Source organism: Botryllus schlosseri, chromosome 2 (assembly GCF_051294905.1).
Source record: "Botryllus schlosseri isolate E-star chromosome 2, Bs_hap1, whole genome shotgun sequence".
Taxonomy (NCBI): domain Eukaryota; kingdom Metazoa; phylum Chordata; class Ascidiacea; order Stolidobranchia; family Styelidae; genus Botryllus; species Botryllus schlosseri.
Window position 1 is genome coordinate 858,827 of NC_137237.1, and position 21,924 is coordinate 880,750.

Sequence of the window (21,924 nt, forward strand, 5' to 3'; positions counted from 1 at the left end):
ACTGTATATATCATCTTGGTTTTCTGAACATGCTACAGGAGAACTGCATAGCGCGACACGATCCAACTAGGTGCACAGAGATTTAACATCCTCGTGCTAAAGTGAATGAACTCTGATTTGATAGCAACTAAACTAGATTTATGTTGTTGAACTGTGTTTATTGCTAATAATTTCACCTTTTCGAAAACACCACAAGACTGCCATACGATGAAAATATAGGAAGGTGTCGAAACCACCTGGAGTAGTCTTTGAAGTCAAACACCCACCACGGCCTAGGCGAAGTAAAGGCGAGGCATGTACACTGAATGAAAAATAATAGAAGACAACATAACCTGGAAGCGAACCCGGAAATGAACTATGCTTAAAATATTGTGTTAAAAGAACTAACGATTGACACAAGTCTGCCATTAAAGCTGATTAAATTCGATCAAGTTTTCCGAAAAAATGCGAATCAGAAATCTCCCTCCGTTTTTGTTGTAGAACCGGGAAGGCACAATGACGTAGTTTCCGGGCGATAGCGAAGCTGTGAGGGTAACTTCCCTTCTGTTTATGTATTTTCCAGATGAGAAAACGAGGGCACTTCGGTCGCGAAAGAATTCAGGTCCGAGTTTACTAGGAGGTTTTCCGTCGATCTGAAAACACGGAACAACATGAAACGAAATCCACACCAATATCGGATTTTTGAGCCGGCCGATCACCTTTACCGATATCCCCGATATATTCAACCAATATGCAAAAGATACGGAATCTAGCTTTTTTCGAATTCGGGGTTTAATTCAATTACCAAGTTTTTGCCAATTTAGGAATTTTAATCTAATTTGTGAAATGTTAGTATGCTAATATCACTTCTGGTTTTCCTGATCATGCCACAGGAGAACCGTACAGTGAGAAACGAGTCAAGCTCGGTGTACAGACATTTGTCGTTCTCGTGATTAAGGGATTGAACTCTGATTTGATATGAACTGAGCTTGATTTTTGTTGTATGTTTCTTTCTAATTCGGTAATTATAAATTAGTAATTCTAACTGTACTCTTATTTGAAAAAAAAACACTGCGTAGCTGTCATTCTACTTCTAATTGGGAAAAGCTGAAATATTCTCGCTGTCCAACTTTGTAGTCAAAAGCACCTGATACACGTCGATGGCCATGTAGAGATTTTCTCTTCCTTCGCTGCGGAAGTGGCGTTTGTCCTGTTGCATGAGGCCGAAGGACAAGTCGCATTTCCCCTCCTGCGACCAATCGTCTCGTTCGCGGTCGTAGTCGTCTGCCGACAGAGGGGAAACGCAGTGCTTGCACTTTTTACGAGTACTGATATAGGTTTTGACTTATTGCAGGCCACTAGGTAATCCAGTGGTTGTGGCTTTAGACTACTGCAGGCACACCTATACATTTTATTTTAGCAGAATCAATCACACTTTTCCATTTTTGGCTTTGAAAATGAAAAATGTGCTTTCAACACTTCTACCTATACTTTATAACTTTAATGGAGTAAAAAATGTACGGAGTCACTTCTATTTCTACCTGCAGTGACTCTTGAATGTACATGACTTCAATATACAATTGAATGATATATTCGTATTGAAATGAACCCCTCACACTGACACTGACACTCGTCAGGGCTAATCGTCGGCAACCAAGTAGAAAATTAAAAAGAACAATGTACATCCATATTTACACTAATGACAACTTTAAAATATTGGTAATAACAATAACAACTTCTGACTACTTTGATCACATCTGTGTTCCCTCCCGTGCAGCCAGACAACCTCACCTGGTTGCAGCAAAGTCAGAAGGTATTGCGGGTTGAACGCAAAATCTCGCGCTTCTCTCCGGTGCGATCCCACGTTTCGTTGCCAAAAACCTTTCGTTTGCGTCACACGCCATCTGTCTTTCCAGGTCCTGCCGGGAGCCGAAACAGCTCCCACGGTGCAGAACTTAATGCTTCCAAAGTATGACTTGAAATCTTCGAACGACATCCAAAAAACTCCCTCATTCTTTTTACGGTATCCGATTTTACGTTTCTCTGCCAGACTTACTTCGGCCCAAAGTTCGGAGCTAAATTCGAATGTATTCTATTAACCAGACTTGACAACAATTCTAGTTGTGACTAATTGGAGAAAAAGGCCGACAATCTAATTTGTGAAATGTTTTTATGCTCTCATTCAGTTTCTAATCTTCTTTTTGTTGTATTTCTGTCCAATTCAGTTTCCAAGTTTTTGCGGATTGCATAATTCTAATCCCAATGTGATTTGAGAAAAGAACTATGTATCTATAATTCTATTTGTAATCTAATTCAGAAAAAGCTGACAATTTTGTAGTTGTCCAATTCCGGTATGTCCAGGTCGCTGCAATACTCTGCCGTGTAAATGAAAATATCATTATCATGTATAACTGATATCACATACCGCATGCTGATCGGTACAAATGATGACGTCTCGAAAGCAGACTGGAAGCTTAAAATTCTCTCATAACATTACTAATCTTATACAGATTCAGAAATGTTATAATATCTTCTCACCTGTCGGACCAATCTCCTGTCCATTCCTCGTCTCCGTACGGGTTCCGTATTTTCACCAACCGGATTATCGAGCCCCGGAAATGAATCTAAGAATGAAATGACTTGATGACGCATCGACCTTCACTTTTTAAAACTAGTTTAATGCTCACTCTGAACGCTCCCGTGACTGAGTAGGCGTGTAGCGATATCAAACCACGCTTATCTTTTGTTCCGCGGTACGTACACGTCATCAAGGTGTTGTTCTTGTAAGCTCTGCAAAATCAAACCGGACATACTTTGCATCAGGGATATCTAGCAGCGGGCTGCGTGAAACCACATTTGCTGGTAAGATGAACCTATAGTCCGGGTGGTCTGACTTTAATGACATTTGAGGTACAGAGCTTAATAGCATATTCATTAAGCTTAATCTCAATTTACTATAAAGAAATAGAACTACGAAAATATTAAATTGAGCTTAAGCCATCTTTTCGCCTCGATTATTCGAATTTTCTTGCCGTATCGTACCAACTGGAATTTTGTATAATATTGTTGATTTGTACGGCTAGCGAATAAAAACTTATCGCTATTTCGGATGTAGCTACATATTCGTTTGTAACCAAGGATTGAGAATTAGCCTCGTCGCGACTGCTTCACTGCAATTTGAATTACGAATCATGATCGGCACGATCTGCGATTTTGGTACAAAGTTGGCAAACTTTGGCAACCAGATTCCTAGCTTTCAGAAGGATTCCACATGAATGCACGTCGCAAGACCAAGGGTTAGTTTTTGCTTTGTCATGGGCGCATTGCTGACGTACAAGGAAATCGCGTTAGTTGGCCGCTTCCCGTCGCGATTATTATTCATACGATGAATTTGCAATCGACTTCATTTTGCGTCGAACTTGATTTTGACTGCGGTTTGACATTTCAATCGATAACGAAAGTTAGGACATGGGCAATTTCTGACTTGCGATTTGATTGTCGCAATCTAAATTTAATACTCGTAATATTCCTATGCATAGCTTACATATTGCGTTCAAATAGATGTGATTTGAATTCAGCCTTGACCACTCGCTAAAAGTGAGAGCACTGGGAAAGGACACACGTGGGCAACAATATAATAAATTGAACTATACATAGCCCTCTTTGATTTTTAATCCATTTCTTTCTAATTAGGAAATTAATATTCAATTTCCAAGTCTTTGCGAATTCAGTAATTCGAGTTGTCATCTAATTTGAAAAATAAACACTGTGTAGCTATCATTATAATTCTAATCTATATTGAAGAAGCTGAAAATATTGTAGTTCCGCAATTCTGCAACACGACTCCCTGGTAGTCGAACGTAGGCTACCGGTGGCCCCGTGCCACCCACCGAAACACAAAAACTTACTTCGTCATTCTACTGAATAAGTCCGGATGCGCGTCATCCCCGAGATCGTACTGAACGGAAAGGCCGCCGGTCAGATCCTCCATCGATTCCAGCGTGAAACCGCCGTCGATGGCTTCGTAGCTCCCGTAGAGACTGAAAAGGAGCTGATTTCGATCAATGTTACTCAAGTTTATAGAATCAGCAGTGGAAGTGAGGCAGTAAATTTATCGTCAAAATTATTACAAGTGGAAAATGAAAAGTCTTACAAGTTCAAAAAGTAGATTTGGTCGAGGATTCGCATACTTTTGGCAGTCCGTCGGAGTCGGCTACTTTCAAAATTTACAGATGTATTTTCGATAGTAGCATAGAGTATTAACACTCCAAATTAAGGTCACATTCTTAAATATGTATTCGGTTAACACGACAGAGGATATTTCACGTTGTTCTTACGACTCACTCATAAAGTTGATGCAAACTCATCACAAAATAATTTTCTGCTCTTTCCAAAATGCAAAAGTGAAAATACCTTGAGTAGTTTTGACTAAAAACTAGCCAAGTAGAAGTTGGAAGTGAGTGTAGTCTATAACATGAACAGTTGAGTAAGTATAGTACTAGTAGGCAAAACCTACTTGATTACACGGAACAAGTGCAAGTAATTGCTTCCTGGCCACCTCAGCTGGTGTAATATTTTAAAGATATCTATATCAAACCGTGCGAACGCCTTTTCAATCAAGGCGACCCAAAATTCGTTTCTGTCCAAGCACTGTCCGAAGACAAGTCTCCCATTCCTTGTCGGAAGCATGTCGTTGATAATGACTGCTGTCCACTCTCCAAACGTCCAAAACCTCACGTAATAATAACCCATTGCAGCTGCAGGTGAGTTGGCGTCCTGTCCGAGTGGTAACACCTGTTCAAGATAATATTTAGGGCTTGGCCAAATCGAGTAAATGGCGGATTTGATTCTGAACCAAGTACCAGGCTTTGAGTCTAGTATTCGAGTGTCACTTTTTATGAAATATGTGGAAAGTTCAAATAATATGCACCTTTTATGCGACAACAGAAATATGATGTCGATTCTAAATCACATTAAAGATAATTCAGTGTTTCGTCACTGTGCCAAGCCCTATAGTAGGCCTACAGGTGAATGCTACCTATAGATCAGAATATAGTTATATTGCTAACGTGGTTCAAGAAGCTTTGTCGTTTCGCGAGTGCTGCGAGTGAGGCCAGAAACCAGCAGTCTCCCAACTCGCCTTGAATAATGTCTTGAGTCGTGGCGCCGTCTACCCGGACTTTTGCGTTTGGAGATATCTCCTGTAATGTTGTATCGTTATACTGATCAAATCGCGTTCTGTTCTTATGTCCAGAGATGTGGAGCTAGAAAACTTTCGGCTTGTCCAAGTCATATATGATAAGAATGGTAGCTATATCAGTTTTTTTCCTAAAAGATTAGAAGTATTAGAGTGATGACTACACACTTTATCAAATTAGTTTAGAATTAGAATGATAGCTACAAATATTTTTTTTCAAATTATATTTCAAATAGCAATTGAATTCGATTCCTAATTAAAACGAAATGCAGCAAAATCAGGGTCAGTTCATATCAAATTAGAGTTCATTTTCATAAGCATGAGAATGGCAAATGTCTGTACATCAAGCCTGGTTTGTTTCTCGCTTTGCAATTCTCCTGTAGCATTTTCAGGAAAACAAGTAATTAGATTACAAATAAAATGAGAGCTAGTTGCGAGAGCTAGTTGCTAAGATATACTCCAACGACTACGGCAAAGTTGAGTCCTAAACTCTGACACGGCAACTTACGTTTGGTCGCATCCATTGTAGGTTCGTCAAAAATCGGTAAGGCTTCTCGCTGTAATAAAGCGAGGAATCGTTTTCAGGGAATTCCGGATCAGTCATGCAAGGCTCCATTCTGCGGACGTTTTCTCGCATTGTCCTTCTGTACAATTGATAGCTCTGTGGAAGATACTGCCCGCTGTAGGTAGTCGTATGTATAGCTAAGTCGCATATAGGAATAGTTGGAAAGTAGGATTAATATCGTAAATTTCTACTCAAGTATACAAGTAGGCCTACAAGCAGTGATTTCCAACTCATGTCGAACCTAATCCAAGTAGAAATAGTCATCGTTGGGACTCATATAGAAGTAGAAGTATATGGTACATTTCTAATCAACTATGAGATTACAAGTAGCTATTTCTAACTCATGTCAAAACTATTGTGAGTGGGGAAGTAGAAAATGAACGTACGTAAATTATACTCATACATGGAATTTCAAAAAGTAGATCTGGTCGAGTCGAGACAAAAATGTAAGTAGTTTTGACTAAGAAACTGTACACGTAGAAGTAGGAGTTGTATAAAGCAAAATCATTTGATAAAGTAGTGCAAGTATCAGCAAAACCTACTTGAGTCCTCCGACAAGGTAAAAGTACTTCGCTACTGACCACCTCTGAATTGGTGCCTATATCAACTCAGTTTATAACATTGGACTCAAATCGCCTGTAACGCTGAAGTTCTCGAGTATACTGACATAGGTACTCATTGCTCTGCTGCTTACCTTAGCGCTACTTTGCAGGAAGTTCTGATCCAGGAATGGGCTCCATTTTCGCTGGAGATACGTCGATTCGTCTCGTCGCCTCTCATTAAGTCTCTCATATGTCATATCTGAGAACACTTCCGATGGTTCCCAACAGTTGAATATCACAACTAGCCACGAGCTGTTGCATATAAGGGCTCGGCAAAGTCGAGTATAGGCCTACCTGAGTGATTCTATTCTGAATCGAGTATTAGGCGTAACAGCATCATGAGTGATGTGGAAGGTTCAAACTTGAACCTTTTACGCGACTACAAAGAATATAATTCCAGCTGTACATCACATATCTTTAGCTATTTTTTTACCGACAGCTTAGTGACAAAGCTGTGGTTTGATCACGCCATGGAAATGCTATTTCCGCAAACGTGGGTAGCTTTGTGCTACACGTTACACGCCAATCGAGGTTTACAGTCTGTCACAGTGTTTTAGAAACTACAATATATATATAATTTACTCTGATCGCCAAGGTGCGTATAATTCCAGTACTCGAAAAACCATCTCTCACGAAAACACATCGCTCTATAAAGTATGCCTGACCTGTATAGCGTGGAACATCGTCTCGTCGGCTATCCGACAGCCTTGTCTACATGCAAATCGAAATACAAGCAATTTTTACTGAATCAATACTAGTCTGCCGTCAAGATTATCGAGCCACAATCTGACATGACCTCGCCTATCGACACAGGCAGCATTCATTTTTGTCGATTCCTTTTATGTATCCTTTCTTAAATCCAGTGTGCCTGCCTCCTATTTGCATGCTATGGGCCAAGGTGGGTGTCTGATTAAAAGACTACTCCAAGTCGTTTCGGCACCCTCCTTTCTTTTCATTATATCGCAATCTTGTGGTGTATTGATTTGATAAAAATTTCAATAAAATGATGATTATGACGCTCAAACTTGAATCACTAGAATTAATCCTCAAATTAGATTTAAGTACTCGAACCGTTGTGCCCAGCCATATTGCACAGAAAACGGATGTTCCTATTATATATTTTCAACACTTAAGCCTCTGCAATTCTGCAAATGGCAGCGATCTGCATGTTTACAGTTTGATATGACAACTAATTCTGCCATTGAACGCCTGGTTAGACAACACAAAACACGAATTGGAATTAATCATATTCAAATCAAAGTTGCTGTTACAGATTGATGACGAACGAACAGTCACCGGTTAAAACTACGTCCGGAAAGGCATTGCGACACCCGAACGGAGGTTTTGCGACGTGATTATTCACGACGATCTCTTCTTCGAATGAGGCTATATCGTTCCATGTTAGATTCCCGCCGACAAGCAATTCCCTGTCCAGTTCAGAGGTTCCAAACCACACTGTTCATTTCTATCCTCACACAAAAGAACTCGGTGCTATGGCCAGCGTGGCACTGTAGGAAATCCCTCGTGTTTTTTCGTGTCTATTACAATATGATGTGCATCACATAAAATTGCTGCTATGCAAAGTGGACAACTAGAAAATTTACAAATTCACGAAAACAAGGAAATTGAATTAAATTCTGAATTAGAAAGAAATGCACCCAAAATCAAGCTCAGCGCATATCAAATCATGGGTTCATTCTTACAAGCATGATAATGACAAATATCTGTACAGAAAGCTTGGTTCTTTTCGCACGATGCAGTTCTCTTGTAGCATTTTCAGGAAAACCAGAAATTATATCCTAATTGAAAATGAGAAAATGTAAACATTTGACAATTTTGATTAAAATTGGATTACCGACATTTCGCTTTAATTAATCTCACTTGGTGGTTCCCAAAGCGGGCGATTTTGAGAGACGGCGCAAAAAGAATGTTGGACCAGAAGTAGTAAATAAGGAAAATTACTTGAGTACGTAGATAGGACCTCCTTGAATACTACGTAAAAGTAGAAGAATAATCTTACGATGGCCTTCGGTCTTTAGGGGAGCGATAAAGACATTTTGAGGTTGATGAGGGGGCGATGTTTGGGAACCACTGGTTTAATTATTCCAACTATTATCTAGCTGTCCAAGCCTGCTACTGTGTTTCGATATAATTACAGTGATACTAAAAGCTGTTAACGTTTTGTGACGTCATTTGGACAAAGCAGCATAGTCGCGCGACGAGCACCGACTCCATTGCATTGGCGTGACTTCTGTCCAGCTCAGTTAAGTTCTCAGTTTCAACTTAAATGCTGAAATCATTTCTCTCTAATGCAACTCTTCCAAGTTGATCTTCTTCTCTGTGTAGACGCGGAGAAGGTAGCTCGCCACTTTGTCCGGGTAGAATGTGGACGGTACGATCACGTAATGCCCTGGTGACATCAGTGAGGTGGCGCTTACTTCACGGTTATTGGTGAAAGATCCAGAATTGAGGTAGTCTCGGTTGTAACGGAAATGGTTCACAACCAGGCGTCTACGAGGCTCACTTTTAACCTGAGATTAAAAGAAATAAATACGATTGTTGATATATTAAGTAATTTCCAATTCTCTACTAGTTGCTGAAGATTACCCTTGACGAGTGTCAGCCGAAAATATTCGGGCTCATTTCAATATCAGCATATCATCCAATTGTATAGGATTTAGTCCGAATGCCTCCACAATAACGATAGAAAGAGAGAGCATGGACATACTTCTACTTTTCCAATGTCGTTACGTAAAAAGCAATTTTGCCTCAAGTAGAAGTGGGGGTATTCTAAAACACAAGTACTTGAGTAAGTAGTGAGAGTACGCAAAATCTACTCGAGTGCCCCTAAAAGTACAAGTACTTCGTTATTATAATTCTGGTTGTCTAATTTGACTAATTGGTGCGAAATGTCGGTAATCTGATCTAATCTGTGAAATGTTTCTATGCTCTGATTCAAAGCTAATCCAATTTCTGGTTTTCCTGAATGCTACAGGAGAACCGTATCGTGCAAAACGAGCCAATCTCGTTGTACAGACATTTGCCATTCTCGTGTTTCTGAGAATCAACGTTGATTGAATATGAAGTGAACTCGATTTTTGTCTTATTTCTTTATGATTCGGAATTAAATTCAATTTCCAAGTTTTTGTGAGTTCAGTGATTCTCATTCTAATGTCATTTGAAAAAAACTGTATAGCTATCATTCTAATCTAATTAGTAAAAGCCTAAAATATTCTAGTTTTCCCACTGTAGAAATTAGACTAGCGCGCCCGCGAGACGTAACGCAGTACTTTTACTTTACAAAGTAGTTAAAGTGGATTTTACCTGCTCACACTACTACAAGTGGTTATGATTATAGACTACTTCCTATTCTACTTGACAGTTCTCAGTTTTTAAAGCTAAACTAGGCCCATAGTACTTACTCTTTTACTTAATTGTAAACTTCTACTTGAGTGTGATATGACGCGTTACTTCTACTTCTACTTGAGTGTGATATGACGCGTAACTTCTACTTCTACTTGAGTACCCACGGTGACTACTATCACCGCCTCCGGACACGCCTCGAAGACGTAAAATAATTGCAGTACCTTGTACACTGAGAATCCGATGTGATGATTTTCCAGTCCTTGAGCCTTTCCCACTCTTCTGTATTCCTGCATCAGTCCGATGGCGACTGAACATTTGCCTTCGCTCTCAGGCTCGTCCACGGCCGCGTCGAAATCGTCTGAAACCGATCGGAAGGGGTATTTGAACAGCTTTAGGGGCATTGCTATGCTTAAACATGAAATAAATCATAGAGTCTACCTCTGGACACTTGCAAGCGGTGGTCGTCAGTATAAGTATATCGAGGTACTTCTGCTTTTTCAGAGTAGGGTTCGGGTGCCATAAACGTTGTGTGCTATAAACGTTCGGACGTCAATGAAACGCAAATTCGATTGTTGACAAACTGTCGGAAATTTACGGATAACATGTGCTTAACCACAGGCACAAAAGTAAGTGCTTTTATAATGGCTAATATCAAACCGGCGGACGTGGAAGCTACATCATTCCATAGCTTACTACATTATTCGCCATCGCACCGTACCCAGGAGAGGTGTGGGTTTAATTTTAATGGTTATATCCTATTAACACTTTGTTGATGCACTGTTTATTATGTGCATCAATATTCTATATTAGATGTGTGCGTGTGTGTGTGATATGGGGGGGGGGGGGGGGAGGAAGTTTAAAGGCTTGCAGATTTGCGTAAGTGTTCCCCGGGTTCGTAAACATTAAAACCCACTGCTCTATACAGAAACCGTAGTCACCTGGTTCCCGTAGCTCCAAGTAATACTGCGGGTTCGTAGCAAACTTCTCGACCTCGTTTCTACATCCCCCAGCAGTCACACCCCTTACCCACGACCCTCTCGCTTTAGACAGGAACCACCTACAAAAAAGATGTTTGCTGAGATCTCATCAAATAACGCCACGTCCAGTTTCAACACGAATTTCTACTCAGTTACAAGTGAAAGTAGCGATTTTTCAAGACGTTCCATTTTTTCAAGCATCCTTTCAGCGATACACAACGTATGTAAAACAGACCCGGGCATTCTACAGATACTGACCAAAAGCAGAGCCGGTCACTAGTCATTAACGAAATGCTTTTACGTCTTAAAGTACTCAAAGTATATTTGGCTACTTGCACTACTCACTCGACTGGTTCTGTTGTTTTTCTACTTGTCAAATGCCATTTTTTGGCAGAATTAGGCCTAAAATACTTACTTTTTACTTGTTTGATAATGGCTACCTCTACTTCTACTTGAGTATAAATTTACGTTACGTTACTTTCTCACCTACTGAACAGTTTTCAGTTTCCGGGGCCTACTCATTTGAAAATCACTACTTCCACATCTACTCAATAGTTTTCAATTTACAGGCAAAACTACTTTTTACTTGCTCAATAATCGCTACTTCTACATCTACTCACCGGTCGCCAGTTGGGGCTCCATCGCTGTCGAAATCGGGACCCATGGTGCAGACAGTTACGTCATTGAAGTAATTTGTGAAATCATCAAAATGCATCCACCATTCCCCGTTGTCGGCATCTGCGTAACCCAAGCGATCCTTGTCAGATTGGTCCACTTCGCCCCATGTTGATGAACTGCCATAAAACGGTGCAATTTGGGTAGATTTTCAAGTTTTTGCGAATTCAGTATTATAATTCAATTCTAATCAAATTTGTGAAATGTTTCTATGCTCTCATTTTGATTCTAATCTAATTTGTGATTGTCCTAAAAATGCTACAGGAGAACTGTCTTGTACGAAACGAGCCAGACTCGGTGGACAGACGTTTGTCATCCTGGTGCTTGTGACAATGAGCTCTGATTTGATATGAAGTGAACTTGGATTTGCGTTGCATTTCTTTCAAATGCAGAATTTAATTCGATTTCCAAGTTTTTTTTCCGAGTTCAGTAATTCTAATTCTGATACAATTTGGAGAAAAATGTGTCGCTATCATTCTAATTATAATCTAATTTGGAAAAGCAGAAATGTTGTAGTTGTCTAACACTGCTTCACTATTCCGTATCGATGGCCGAATCGCAAATCGGTTACATAGAATGAATTCATAACCGGAAAACAGGTGGCTTTTCCATACCTGTCGCTCCAATCGCCCTTCCATTCCACCTTGTTTCCCCACGGATTCCTTATTCGCAAGAGAGGAGCCCATCGTCCTCGGTGGTATATCTGCACGATAGCAATCTTTGAGTGTAACTATACGGGGCCAGACTTATACATACAAACCACCAATCTACTTAATTGACGATCAACTAACTGCCGATGTTTTTAAGTAGCTGTATAGTTCTAGTCGCAGATTTTCATAAGTGAGTAATTCTAGTTCCAGTTTTAGTTGCGCATCCGTAAAAAAAATAATTGCCGAACAACTGGAAAACATGTGTCGTCGTGTGGCGTGAATCGCGATACCGGTGTTTTGTTGTGTGATGTAGGCTTCCTTACAGCCATCGCTTCTAACAGTGGCGCGGCCAGCGGGTTGGTTTTGTGGTTCGGAGCCTCTCCCACCCATTTCAACCTTGAAACCCAGTCCTTTTGAAATGCTGATTCTATCTCCAATGTTTCTTAGCTCGTTTCAAATGCAGTAATTCGTATTATCAATTATTAGTTAATTGCGCCAAAGTGTATAAATATCGATCTATACTAATATGTAACATAGAACCCTGTCTTCTGCTGTTAGGTGGAAGTGGAATTAGCCAAAATAAACATAACCAATCAAGACAAAGCCTGTAGGCCTACTTTCGTACTCGGAAGAAGTACAGAGATACTTCATTACTGACCACCCCTGTGGGTGAGTGAACTGACCCTCTTGGCGTCGGTGACAGTGTAGGCGTGCGCGCTGACGAGACCCGTTCTTTTGTCTTCGACTTCCCCACTGCCTTCGATGGAACAGCAGACGAACGTCTTGTTCTTGAAAGCTCTAAAACAGTGGTTAGTGTCCGTTGAAAACATGGCGAACCCTATCGCTATTCCGCAAGCCTTCGGGGAACCGAAATTATTTTGCCGAATCACAAAAACATAAATCCACCACATTACCATCAAATACGTTATTGCAGATTACTGGCACGCGAAATGAACTGCGCATCAACAGACTTTTACAAGAATAAAACCATTATAACATGAATTTTACACAAAACAAAAACATTATAATGTATGTTATTGCAAATCAGCGTGAATTCTGCTGGCCAGTTCGAAATGCGAGGCTTCACCTTCAACTTCGCCTTAGAAAGTGCGAGATTTCGGAACGATGGGGTTTGTATTTCGGATCTCAACCTCCCGGACCCCTTCACATGCAGTCACAATTCCGTTACCGACCGAGCCTAATTGTCTGCAGTAAATGATTGCCAAGGCGTATTGTCACTAATCATACGAGTGAGTGAGTTTTTAAAAGGTTCTGTGTGAACGCGAACGTGGCGTCACGTGACGTCATATTGCTAGCACACAGTCCTCGTGCATGACACCTAGCGACGACTCGGGCCGCATGATGCCTAAATGCTGAAGTATTTTTTAAGCGTCACCAAATGTGAAATGGGAAATCCAATGATATAATAATCCAGTATGAAATCGGGATCGACCCAGTACACTTGCTAATTTTTTTTAACGTTAGACAACGATATCAATGACTACCTACGTCTAGGGCTGGGCATAATGATTCGAGTACTCGAATCTGAATCGAGTATTAATTTTAATGATTCGAGTCGAGTAGTAAAAGACGATATTTTCGAGTACTGAAATTATACGGTTCTCGCCACTGAAAGTTAATTTATCAACGAGAATTATAGTTTCGATACTAATTTTCACTGTTGAAAGCCTTGAAACCTTGATTGGCGGTATCGTAGCATACGAAACATATAGTAAAAAGCTACGAAGGTTACTGGACATAACACATTTCTGAAGTCATGATTATCCCACAGAATGCATTGTCACCAAGTGGAATGAAATCGTTATAAACAAAAAATACCAAAGTATCATTAATGAGAGGGATAACAGGCATTTTATTCTTTGTGGTGGCATTAACGGTACATATTTGAACTTTGATTATTACATTCCGTTATGACGTCATAGTGGGTGATACTCGATTACTCGACTCGACTCGAAGCATATTACATGATTCAGAATCGAATCACTCAGGTACTCGATTTTGCACAGCCCTACCTACGTCCTACGCTACATGTAGCATATTTCGCTCTTGATGTCGTGTGATTGCGGATCAAGCTTAAAGCAGAGAGACACTAAATATTCACGAGTCACGGAAAGCTGGATATTTCGAGCAAAATTTTGTAACAAGGCAAGTAATACTTTTGAGATTGCCAGGGTGCAATCTCGTTTAGCGTTGATTTTTTATGCTGCCAGCGCCATATATAGAGTGACCTGCAGTTAAAATGCAATAAATTGCAATCAAAATGCCATAATGACGTGAAAATTTTGTATTATATGAAAAAGGTACACAGTGCAGAACCTATCAAAGTTCGTTTGTGAACGTGAACCTCTAAATTTCTGCGGTTCACACACAGAACGCGAACGTGAACCTCACGTTCACACCATCCCTACTCCATAGTGAAACCCCGGCAGAGCTCAGGAACCCTTGGGATCACGAAAAACCCGGTATTAACCGCTGCAATAGAAGAAAGTTTTGTGGGCGATGTGGAAAAATGAAGCCAAGGAGTGTCTAACGATTCTGGAAATAGCCTCGCGCTGCTACATTTGGACATGAATAGAAGCTCATCGCTGACAAATTTAGGCGCGTTGCGTTAATGGAACACCGCATCGAATCAGCGGTAATTCGTTGCGAAAACAAAGGTGTACTTGGCTTTGTTAGGATGTTATTTTAAAGGCTTCATGAAATCATCAAGCGTGAAACGTCGTGTGAACACATGTTTCCTATGACTACATTTAGCGGTGGCAATCTATATAAATTGGGAAATGCCCGCGTCGAAGCAGACTTGGACAACTGAATAATTGTGGTTTCCTAATTAGACTAATCATAGAGTGAAATGCCTCTAATCTGATTAGAATCTACTTTGTGAATTGTTTCTATTCTATCATTATAATTCTTTCTAATGTAATTTCTGGTGTTCTCGAAAATGCTACAGGGGGAACTGTTTGAAGCAAAATGAGCCAAGTTTGCTGTACAGACATTTGTCATTTTCATGCTTATGACAGGTACACTCTAGTTCTAGATATCCCTGGCTTATGAGAATAATCTCTGATTTGATATAGACTGAACTTGGCTTTTGTTTTCTTCCTTTTCAATTTAGAATTGAATTCGATTTCCAAGTTTTTTTCGTTTTCTAGTAGTCTAACTCTGCGTCGAAGGGAGACACTGACTTGAACAACACGGAGTAGAGATTCTTCGGAGTTTTTTCTTTCAGCGGGTGGATGATGGCCAATCCGCCGGTGAGGTCTTCGAGCGCGTCCTGCGTGTACCCGCCTTCGAGAGCTTGATAAGAACCGTGAATTCTGAATGAAAGTACCAGTAGTCAAAATAAGGTGTTGAAGAAGTCAGGGTTGGTACTCAGGTAGAAGAAACTCAGTAAATTTCTACTCAAGCACAGGTAACTATTTCAAATTAACTATTCTAGGTCTAGTTTGGTACAAAAAACTGAAAACGGTTATGTAGAAGTAGTCTAAAATTATAGCAGGGGCCCTATCGATATCGGATTTTTCAGGCAATCTAATAAATCCATAAACTAGGACCCTCACCGATAACCAGATCCATTCAGATCAGTGGTTCTTAACCTTTTTTCCTCCAGCGCCCCCTTTCAAAAATTATCGTGCTCCAGCGCCCCCCAACCTCATATTGTAAGGAATGTAATAAAGACAATGAGTAAGAGGGAGGGCCGTAACAGCACTTCGTAAACCCACTAAAACCGATTGCCTTGCACACCCATAGCGTGATAAACCAAACTTCTGAGGGCTTCGCCCCCAAGAACTACGTAGCGTGATTTCGATGGTCAGCAAAGTTTGTGTGGCCTGGTCGCCATAGGTACCAAAATTTTCTATAATGCATGAATGAATAGGTGGTAGTTACATATCTAAGTCGCTATAAACTTTTTATCCTCTCAGCCCACGAAATCAGATTTACCAGTAGCGCTGAGTGAGCTGTTGTATGGGAAAATAAAGGGCACGTAACTAATAATTAAGCATATTCGGGCGGGCGAACCCGTTGGTATGACTTCGTTGCATGATGTTATTTCGTGACCTCCTGTCTGCTATATCAAAAAATATAGAATCGCCCAACAGGGATATCGCCCAACAGGACTATTTAGTTTTAGATATCCCTGTCGCCCAATCGTACTTAACTAAAAGACGCACACGATTTCAAATTGGTATTTCTTCACTGGCATATAATTTTTGCCCGCCAGATGGAATTCGTCTTCTGGGGTTCAGATTGCCAAGACAGGAACATTCGGTGCCAGTCATTTAGGCGCCTATAGACGATTAAACCTATATGTCTTTTGTAGGCTATATATAACGAAGTTTTCGGTGTTAATTTGCTCTGAATACTCATTAAGGGGTTGCCGGTAAACCCAGCCCTCGGTAAACCCAGCCTTACAAACCCAGCCCTCGGTAAACCCAGCCCTCGGTAAACCCAGCCCTCGGTGAACTCGGTCCTCGGGAACGTTTGTAATCAAGTGTATTAACAAGTATTATTATGAATTATTAAACTAATAATGTTATTATCAACTGATTTGTCGATCTTGTAAGGAGGTCGGGGCATGCGTTGATCACGATTGCGCAAGCGCCAAGCGCGGGAAAGAACGCATCACATATCGATCACGCGCTTGTGAATATTAGGGTTTCCGGGGGTGGGATATTAGGGTTGTGGGAGGGGGGATATTAGGGTTGCCGGAGGTGGGATATTAGGGTTTTGGGAGGGGGATATTAGGGTTGCCGGGGGTGGGATATTAGGGTTGGGGATTAGGGTTGCTGGGATATTAGGGTTGTGGGAGGGGAGGGGGGATATTAGGGTTGTGGGAGGGGAGGGGGATATTAGGGTTGCCAGAGGTGGGATATTAGGGTTGGTGGAGGTGCGATATTAGGGTTGGTGGAGGTGGGATATTAGGGTTGGGGGAGGTGGGATATTAGGGTTGGGGGAGGTGGGATATTAGGGTTGCCGGAGATGGGATATTAGGGTTGGGGGAGGTGGGATATTAGGGTTGGGGGAGGTGAGATATTAGGGTTGGGGATTAGGGTTAGGGTTGCTGGGATATTAGGGTTGTGGGAGGGGGGATATTAGGGTTGCCAGAGGTGGGATATTAGGGTTGGTGGAGGTGGGATATTAGGGTTGCCGGAGGTGGGATATTAGGGTTGGGGGTTAGGGTTGCCGGGATGCTGGGATATTAGGGATGCCGGTGAATACCAAATTTCCCGAGGGCCGAGTTCACCGAGGGCCGAGTTCACCGAGGGCCGGGTTCACCAAGGGCTGGGTTTACCGAGGGCTGGGTTTGTAAGGCTGGGTTTACCGAGGGCTGGGTTTACTGGTAATCCATTAAGGATATGTCCTACCACCACATCATCTACTGCGAAGCCATTTTTCTCCATCGCCCCCCATACCGCCCCCCTGATCCCAGCACCCCCCATATCGCCCCCTGAGCGTTTCCGCCCCCTTCAAAACCGCCAGCGCCCCTTGGGGGGCGCTGGAGGCAAGGTTAAGAACCACTGATTCAGACGGTATTAGGTATTAAAAATATGGTATCTAACTAAAGGCACATTTCCGAAACTTCACTGCTTAAACAACTTTACAGCCATTGATATACTTGGACATGAAATGAACTAGGAAGGCTACATCTGAACACTTGTAAGCAGAGGTGCCAGTAACGGAGTACTTCTATTATTAATTAAGTAGGTTTTGCCTACTCGCACTGATTACCCAAGTGGTTATAATCGTAGACTCTCTCTGCTTCAAATTTTCATTTTTTAGGCGAAACTCGGCCTGGAATAAATGCTTTTCACATACTCGGAAATCGCTACTTCTACTTCTACTTCTACTTGAGTACCAACGATTACTAGTTTGACCACTTCTGTCTGTAAGCTACAAGAAATAGATGAATATTCCTAGTCTAGCAGTCAGGAGATTATAGTTCTCCGACTCTTCACTACCGCGTTGTGACGTCGCGATACTTTCCGATATATTTTACCTCTAATGGCCGATACCGATATTTTTCAAAGTGTAATATCGTCGAACCGATATCGTCGGTCGGGCTCTAGATGGATGTAAATGCTATCATCCAGAACTGAAATCAAGCCACAGGCAGAACGGTACATAGATGACGTCACGCAAGCTGATTATTGCCTTAATGTATTCCGAATATACGATAAGATGATAACCATACAGATTCAAAAGTACTTAAATAGCTGGTTCGTGGTACAGAACTTGAATATAGCTTTAAATACAATATCCATTGTATAGTAATATTTATTAACTAGAAGACTTTTCGGCTGCCTCTTTTCAAGAGTTATCGGCACACAACTCACTTGGCGTATGCCTTTTCGAGAAGGGAAATCCAAAATTCGTCAGGGTCGCTCGATCTAGCGAAAACGACGCGGCCATTTTGAATTGGGAGTTGGTCATCTACAACCACGTCCACCCAATGTCCGAATCGCCAGAACCGAAAGTGGAAAGCCCCGATGTAGTCACTCCCCGCTAGACTTTGGTCGGACGGGATGATCTGAAAGATGATACCAACTAGAAACTATTCATTAGAATAGAATGAGAATAGAATGAGAATTATAGATACATATTTTAATTCCAAATCAGATTAGAATTAGAATGACTGACTTGGAAATTGAATTATAAACTCCGAATTAGAACGAAGTCCAGTGGCGAGATATCGTAGTGGTATAATTCACAGCTGCAACACCAATGGGTTGTGGGTTCTAGTCCGACGGAGGTCGACTCCAGAATTCCTATCTATGTGTTGGAGGTTTGTCTAGGCTCCTCGACATCTCATCCGTGTAAGCCAGTGGTTCCCAACGTGGGCGATTTGGCGGTCTAGGGGGGGGGGGATAACGTAGGGGCAATAGGGGGGCGAAAACTGACGAAGTCCACTCACGAAAATGTAGCTGTAAAAGTGTCATTTCGAGGTCGAGCCGAAAAGTTGGCCTCGCTATTTTATTTAGTGAACTCGCCGGCGATTAAAGTTTAGTATGCTCATTTTCGGTTCTCAATATTTGGCGGGCGATGATCGGTGTGGAGCTTGAAATGGGGGCGTTGAGTCCAAATAGGTTGGGAACCACTGGTGTACGCGGTGTCTTATAAAAAGCCTAGAAGTGTGCCGTGGGTCGGCAGCGACGGAATAAAAATGACGAAAATTGGCCTGGTGTAAATGACCATAATAGTCGACAAACACCATGAATACCTCAAAAAACAAACAGAACGAAATCCAATAAAAATTAACTTCAGTTCATATCAAATCATCTCATATTCGCATAAGCATGAGAATGGCAAATATCTGTACATTGAGAGTATAGAAATAATTCATTTGGTTGTGGACATCTGGTTCGGACAAGAAAAACCGAGTCCTGGAATTTGGATTCGAGTATTCCAGTATCACCCGATGTCACGCCATTACAGCATTGATTAAGTGGAAAGTTCAAATATGTAGCGTTTATGCGACCACATAAAAGATTGAAATTTGTATACCCAGCCCCCGTTAGAGATAATTTGTTTTCTCTCGACTACACCAGTTTAACAGAAATTTGGTTTCTATTTCAAGGCTTTCGAGGTTGGAAAATAGTTTTGAAACTGAAATTCTTGTTGCTGACAATTACAATGTCAGCGCTCGCAAAATTCGTCTTTCGCTACTCGACTCAAACCACGATAATTCATACTCGATTCGGGTTGAACTACTTGAATCAAAGTGCTCAGCTCTAATCATCACCCTGTTGATGTATCTCGGAATCCTGCAGATAGCGGCCACAGACGACAGCCACCAGCAATTGCCGAGCCTGCCCTGTTCGATGTCGTCGTCCGCCAATCCTCCTTTCACCAGCTTCGCTCGATTGGATAATTGCTGAAAAACAGTCAATCATGAGACTTTGGATGCATAAAACCTGAATATACGACCAAATAATATATTCATATTCAAATAAACCGTGTTGATATCCAACGATCTTTTTAATTCCCTACTAGTCGCTGACGATTACCCCCAACGTGCGCCAGCCTAAAATGTTCGAGTTTATTTCAATACTATATTATGTTATCCAAATACTGCATGCGAGACCTCGACTAAACCAACCTTTTAAAACTACTTCCTCGATACTTGGAAATCGCTACTTCTTCCATACTTGTAATTGAGTAGAAAGTTTTGTCATTACTTCAGGTTCTACTTGAGTAGCAAGTCGAACGTCTAACTACTAGCAAAATCAAGGTGTCGTACGTGGGGCCGTTTCCATTCGATGCCTCTCCACTTGGAGGAGTTGTACTTGAAATAGAGCGACTCGTCGGCGGCTGGAAACGCTGAATCGCGGAATACGTATTGCGTGCCGTCTTCTTTGCTCTTTTTAAGGATGGCCTCTTTCGTTTCGTCGTAATTCTGTAAACAGGTAAAAATATCGTTAATTTTCGCGACGTTATTACAACATAGTAGTCAGTAAAGAGTCAGAGAATTAAAATATGCGACTGCTACACTGGGAATAATGATCAGTTTCTTTTAGCTTACAGGGGATCAGATACGGCCTTTCCAGTTTATTTCATGACATAGCATAGCAATAGCTGTAGATCGGTTCAAATATATGTTCTGAAGCCTTAAAAGTTCGATGTTATATCTTTTAAATATCGACCGAATAGATCGGGGCTATTGGTGAAGGTGTTTCTTTAGCATCGAATTTTGGTGAACATCCCGAGTCCGTTTCATCTTAATAAACTTATTTGCTCGACCAGAATGATCGAACGCAATTGCTCAATTGGCGATATACTGATATCTAGTGACAAGTTCATTTAAGGCATCTGGTATCAAATTATAGTGCCTATTGCAAAAAGCCAACAGAGGCGATAAGCATCACTAGCATTTCGTTATTATCTTAACCTATGTTTTATGAGTCAACTGTCTTTCTTTCATTTAGTATCATTCTTATCAGGTAAAAAGGTTGCGATTTAACGTGAAAATACTTTTCCTCGCTTTTATTTCGTATAATAAAACCGCCGCTTGGCAAGAGCATTATCATACCGTTGACATTAATTTGTCAGGAATATTCTGGAAATTACATCCTGAGAAATTGTATGTCGCGAGACTTCGGGGTAATTTTCTCGTGTCGTACCGAAAAGTATTTGAGAAGCACAGATCTAAAGAACCTACGGATTCAATTCCCAGCACGAATCGGTCGTTGTCGAGAGGCTGATCGAGATTCTCTATGATGTCCGGATCCACCCGGTCTTCTGCCGGAGGTCGAACCGGTGCGATGACATCCGGTTGTCTCTCGACTTCTGTTTTGCGGTCTTCCTCGTCGTCTGTCGACGATGAGTTGCCCATAGTAATTTAAATTCAACTGCTGCGACAAAAATTAGCCAACTGGAAATAAAATTGTATGGTTAGCGGCGAGCGGCGAAAATCGATTGACATTTGCCCTATCAACCATCTCATTACGTCACCATTACTAACAATTACTATGCTCTGTTTGGTTTCAGACAGGCGTAACGAGAATTACGTCGCTGGCAACCAAACTTGCACAGCTAGATAATTATAGTTGTCTAATTAGGTTAGTCAGAGCGAGATGCCGGTAATCTCATTCTAATTTAATTTGGGAGATGTTTCCATGCTTTCATTTCAATTCGAATCTAATCTATGGCTATGCGATACAACGCATTTTTGCATGTATATTTAACTTTATATTCGTTATTTGATTCAAGATAAATGACCAATTGATCTCTTTAACACAGCTAGTAAAACATAATGAATTTGAATCATCACTCATACTTCGAAAATTCAATTTGACTTGAATTGTGACTTGACTCGTGACTTGACTTGACTTGACTCGAGTCACCTCCAAAAAACGAGTGACTTGACTTGACTCGAGTCACCTTTGAAAATCGA

At 41.2% G+C, this 21,924-nt stretch overlaps 2 protein-coding genes across 2 annotated transcripts; both read right to left on the minus strand.

Moving 5' to 3' along the window:
* Window positions 1-137: 137 nt before the first annotated feature.
* Window positions 138-6,840, minus strand: LOC145432879 (calpain-9-like). Its single transcript, XM_080309705.1, has 10 exons — window positions 6,436-6,840; window positions 5,685-5,837; window positions 5,049-5,180; window positions 4,577-4,773; window positions 3,888-4,019; window positions 2,667-2,769; window positions 2,518-2,603; window positions 1,771-2,054; window positions 1,127-1,263; window positions 138-632 (listed from the first exon to the last, which is right to left on the minus strand). Exons 1-10 carry the CDS (start codon window positions 6,538-6,540, stop codon window positions 408-410), a joined length of 1,554 nt encoding a protein of 517 aa, XP_080165831.1. The 5' UTR covers window positions 6,541-6,840; the 3' UTR covers window positions 138-407.
* A 995-nt stretch (window positions 6,841-7,835) lies between these two features.
* LOC145432878 (calpain-A-like) lies at window positions 7,836-21,483 on the minus strand. The gene is made up of 11 exons (XM_080309704.1): window positions 21,190-21,483; window positions 20,272-20,427; window positions 19,774-19,905; window positions 18,368-18,561; window positions 15,218-15,349; window positions 12,695-12,809; window positions 11,976-12,064; window positions 11,307-11,480; window positions 10,648-10,766; window positions 9,931-10,067; window positions 7,836-8,874 (listed from the first exon to the last, which is right to left on the minus strand). Exons 1-11 carry the CDS (start codon window positions 21,361-21,363, stop codon window positions 8,650-8,652), a joined length of 1,647 nt encoding a protein of 548 aa, XP_080165830.1. The 5' UTR covers window positions 21,364-21,483; the 3' UTR covers window positions 7,836-8,649.
* Window positions 21,484-21,924: the final 441 nt, after the last annotated feature.

Coding starts and splice junctions, on each gene's coding strand:
- LOC145432879 (XM_080309705.1), bottom strand. CDS start 6,540: ATGACATATGAGAGACTTAATGAGAGGCGACGAGACGAATCGACGTAT. Junction 2,055..2,517: donor ACAGGAGATTGGTCCGACAG/GTGAGAAGATAT, acceptor ATTCGAATTTAG/CTCCGAACTTTGGGCCGAAG. Junction 1,264..1,770: donor TCTGACTTTGCTGCAACCAG/GTGAGGTTGTCT, acceptor CTCTGTCGGCAG/ACGACTACGACCGCGAACGA.
- LOC145432878 (XM_080309704.1), bottom strand. CDS start 21,363: ATGGGCAACTCATCGTCGACAGACGACGAGGAAGACCGCAAAACAGAA. Junction 15,350..18,367: donor CTCGAAAAGGCATACGCCAA/GTGAGTTGTGTG, acceptor ACTTTCATTCAG/AATTCACGGTTCTTATCAAG. Junction 12,065..12,694: donor CTGTCACCGACGCCAAGAGG/GTCAGTTCACTC, acceptor GCTATCGTGCAG/ATATACCACCGAGGACGATG.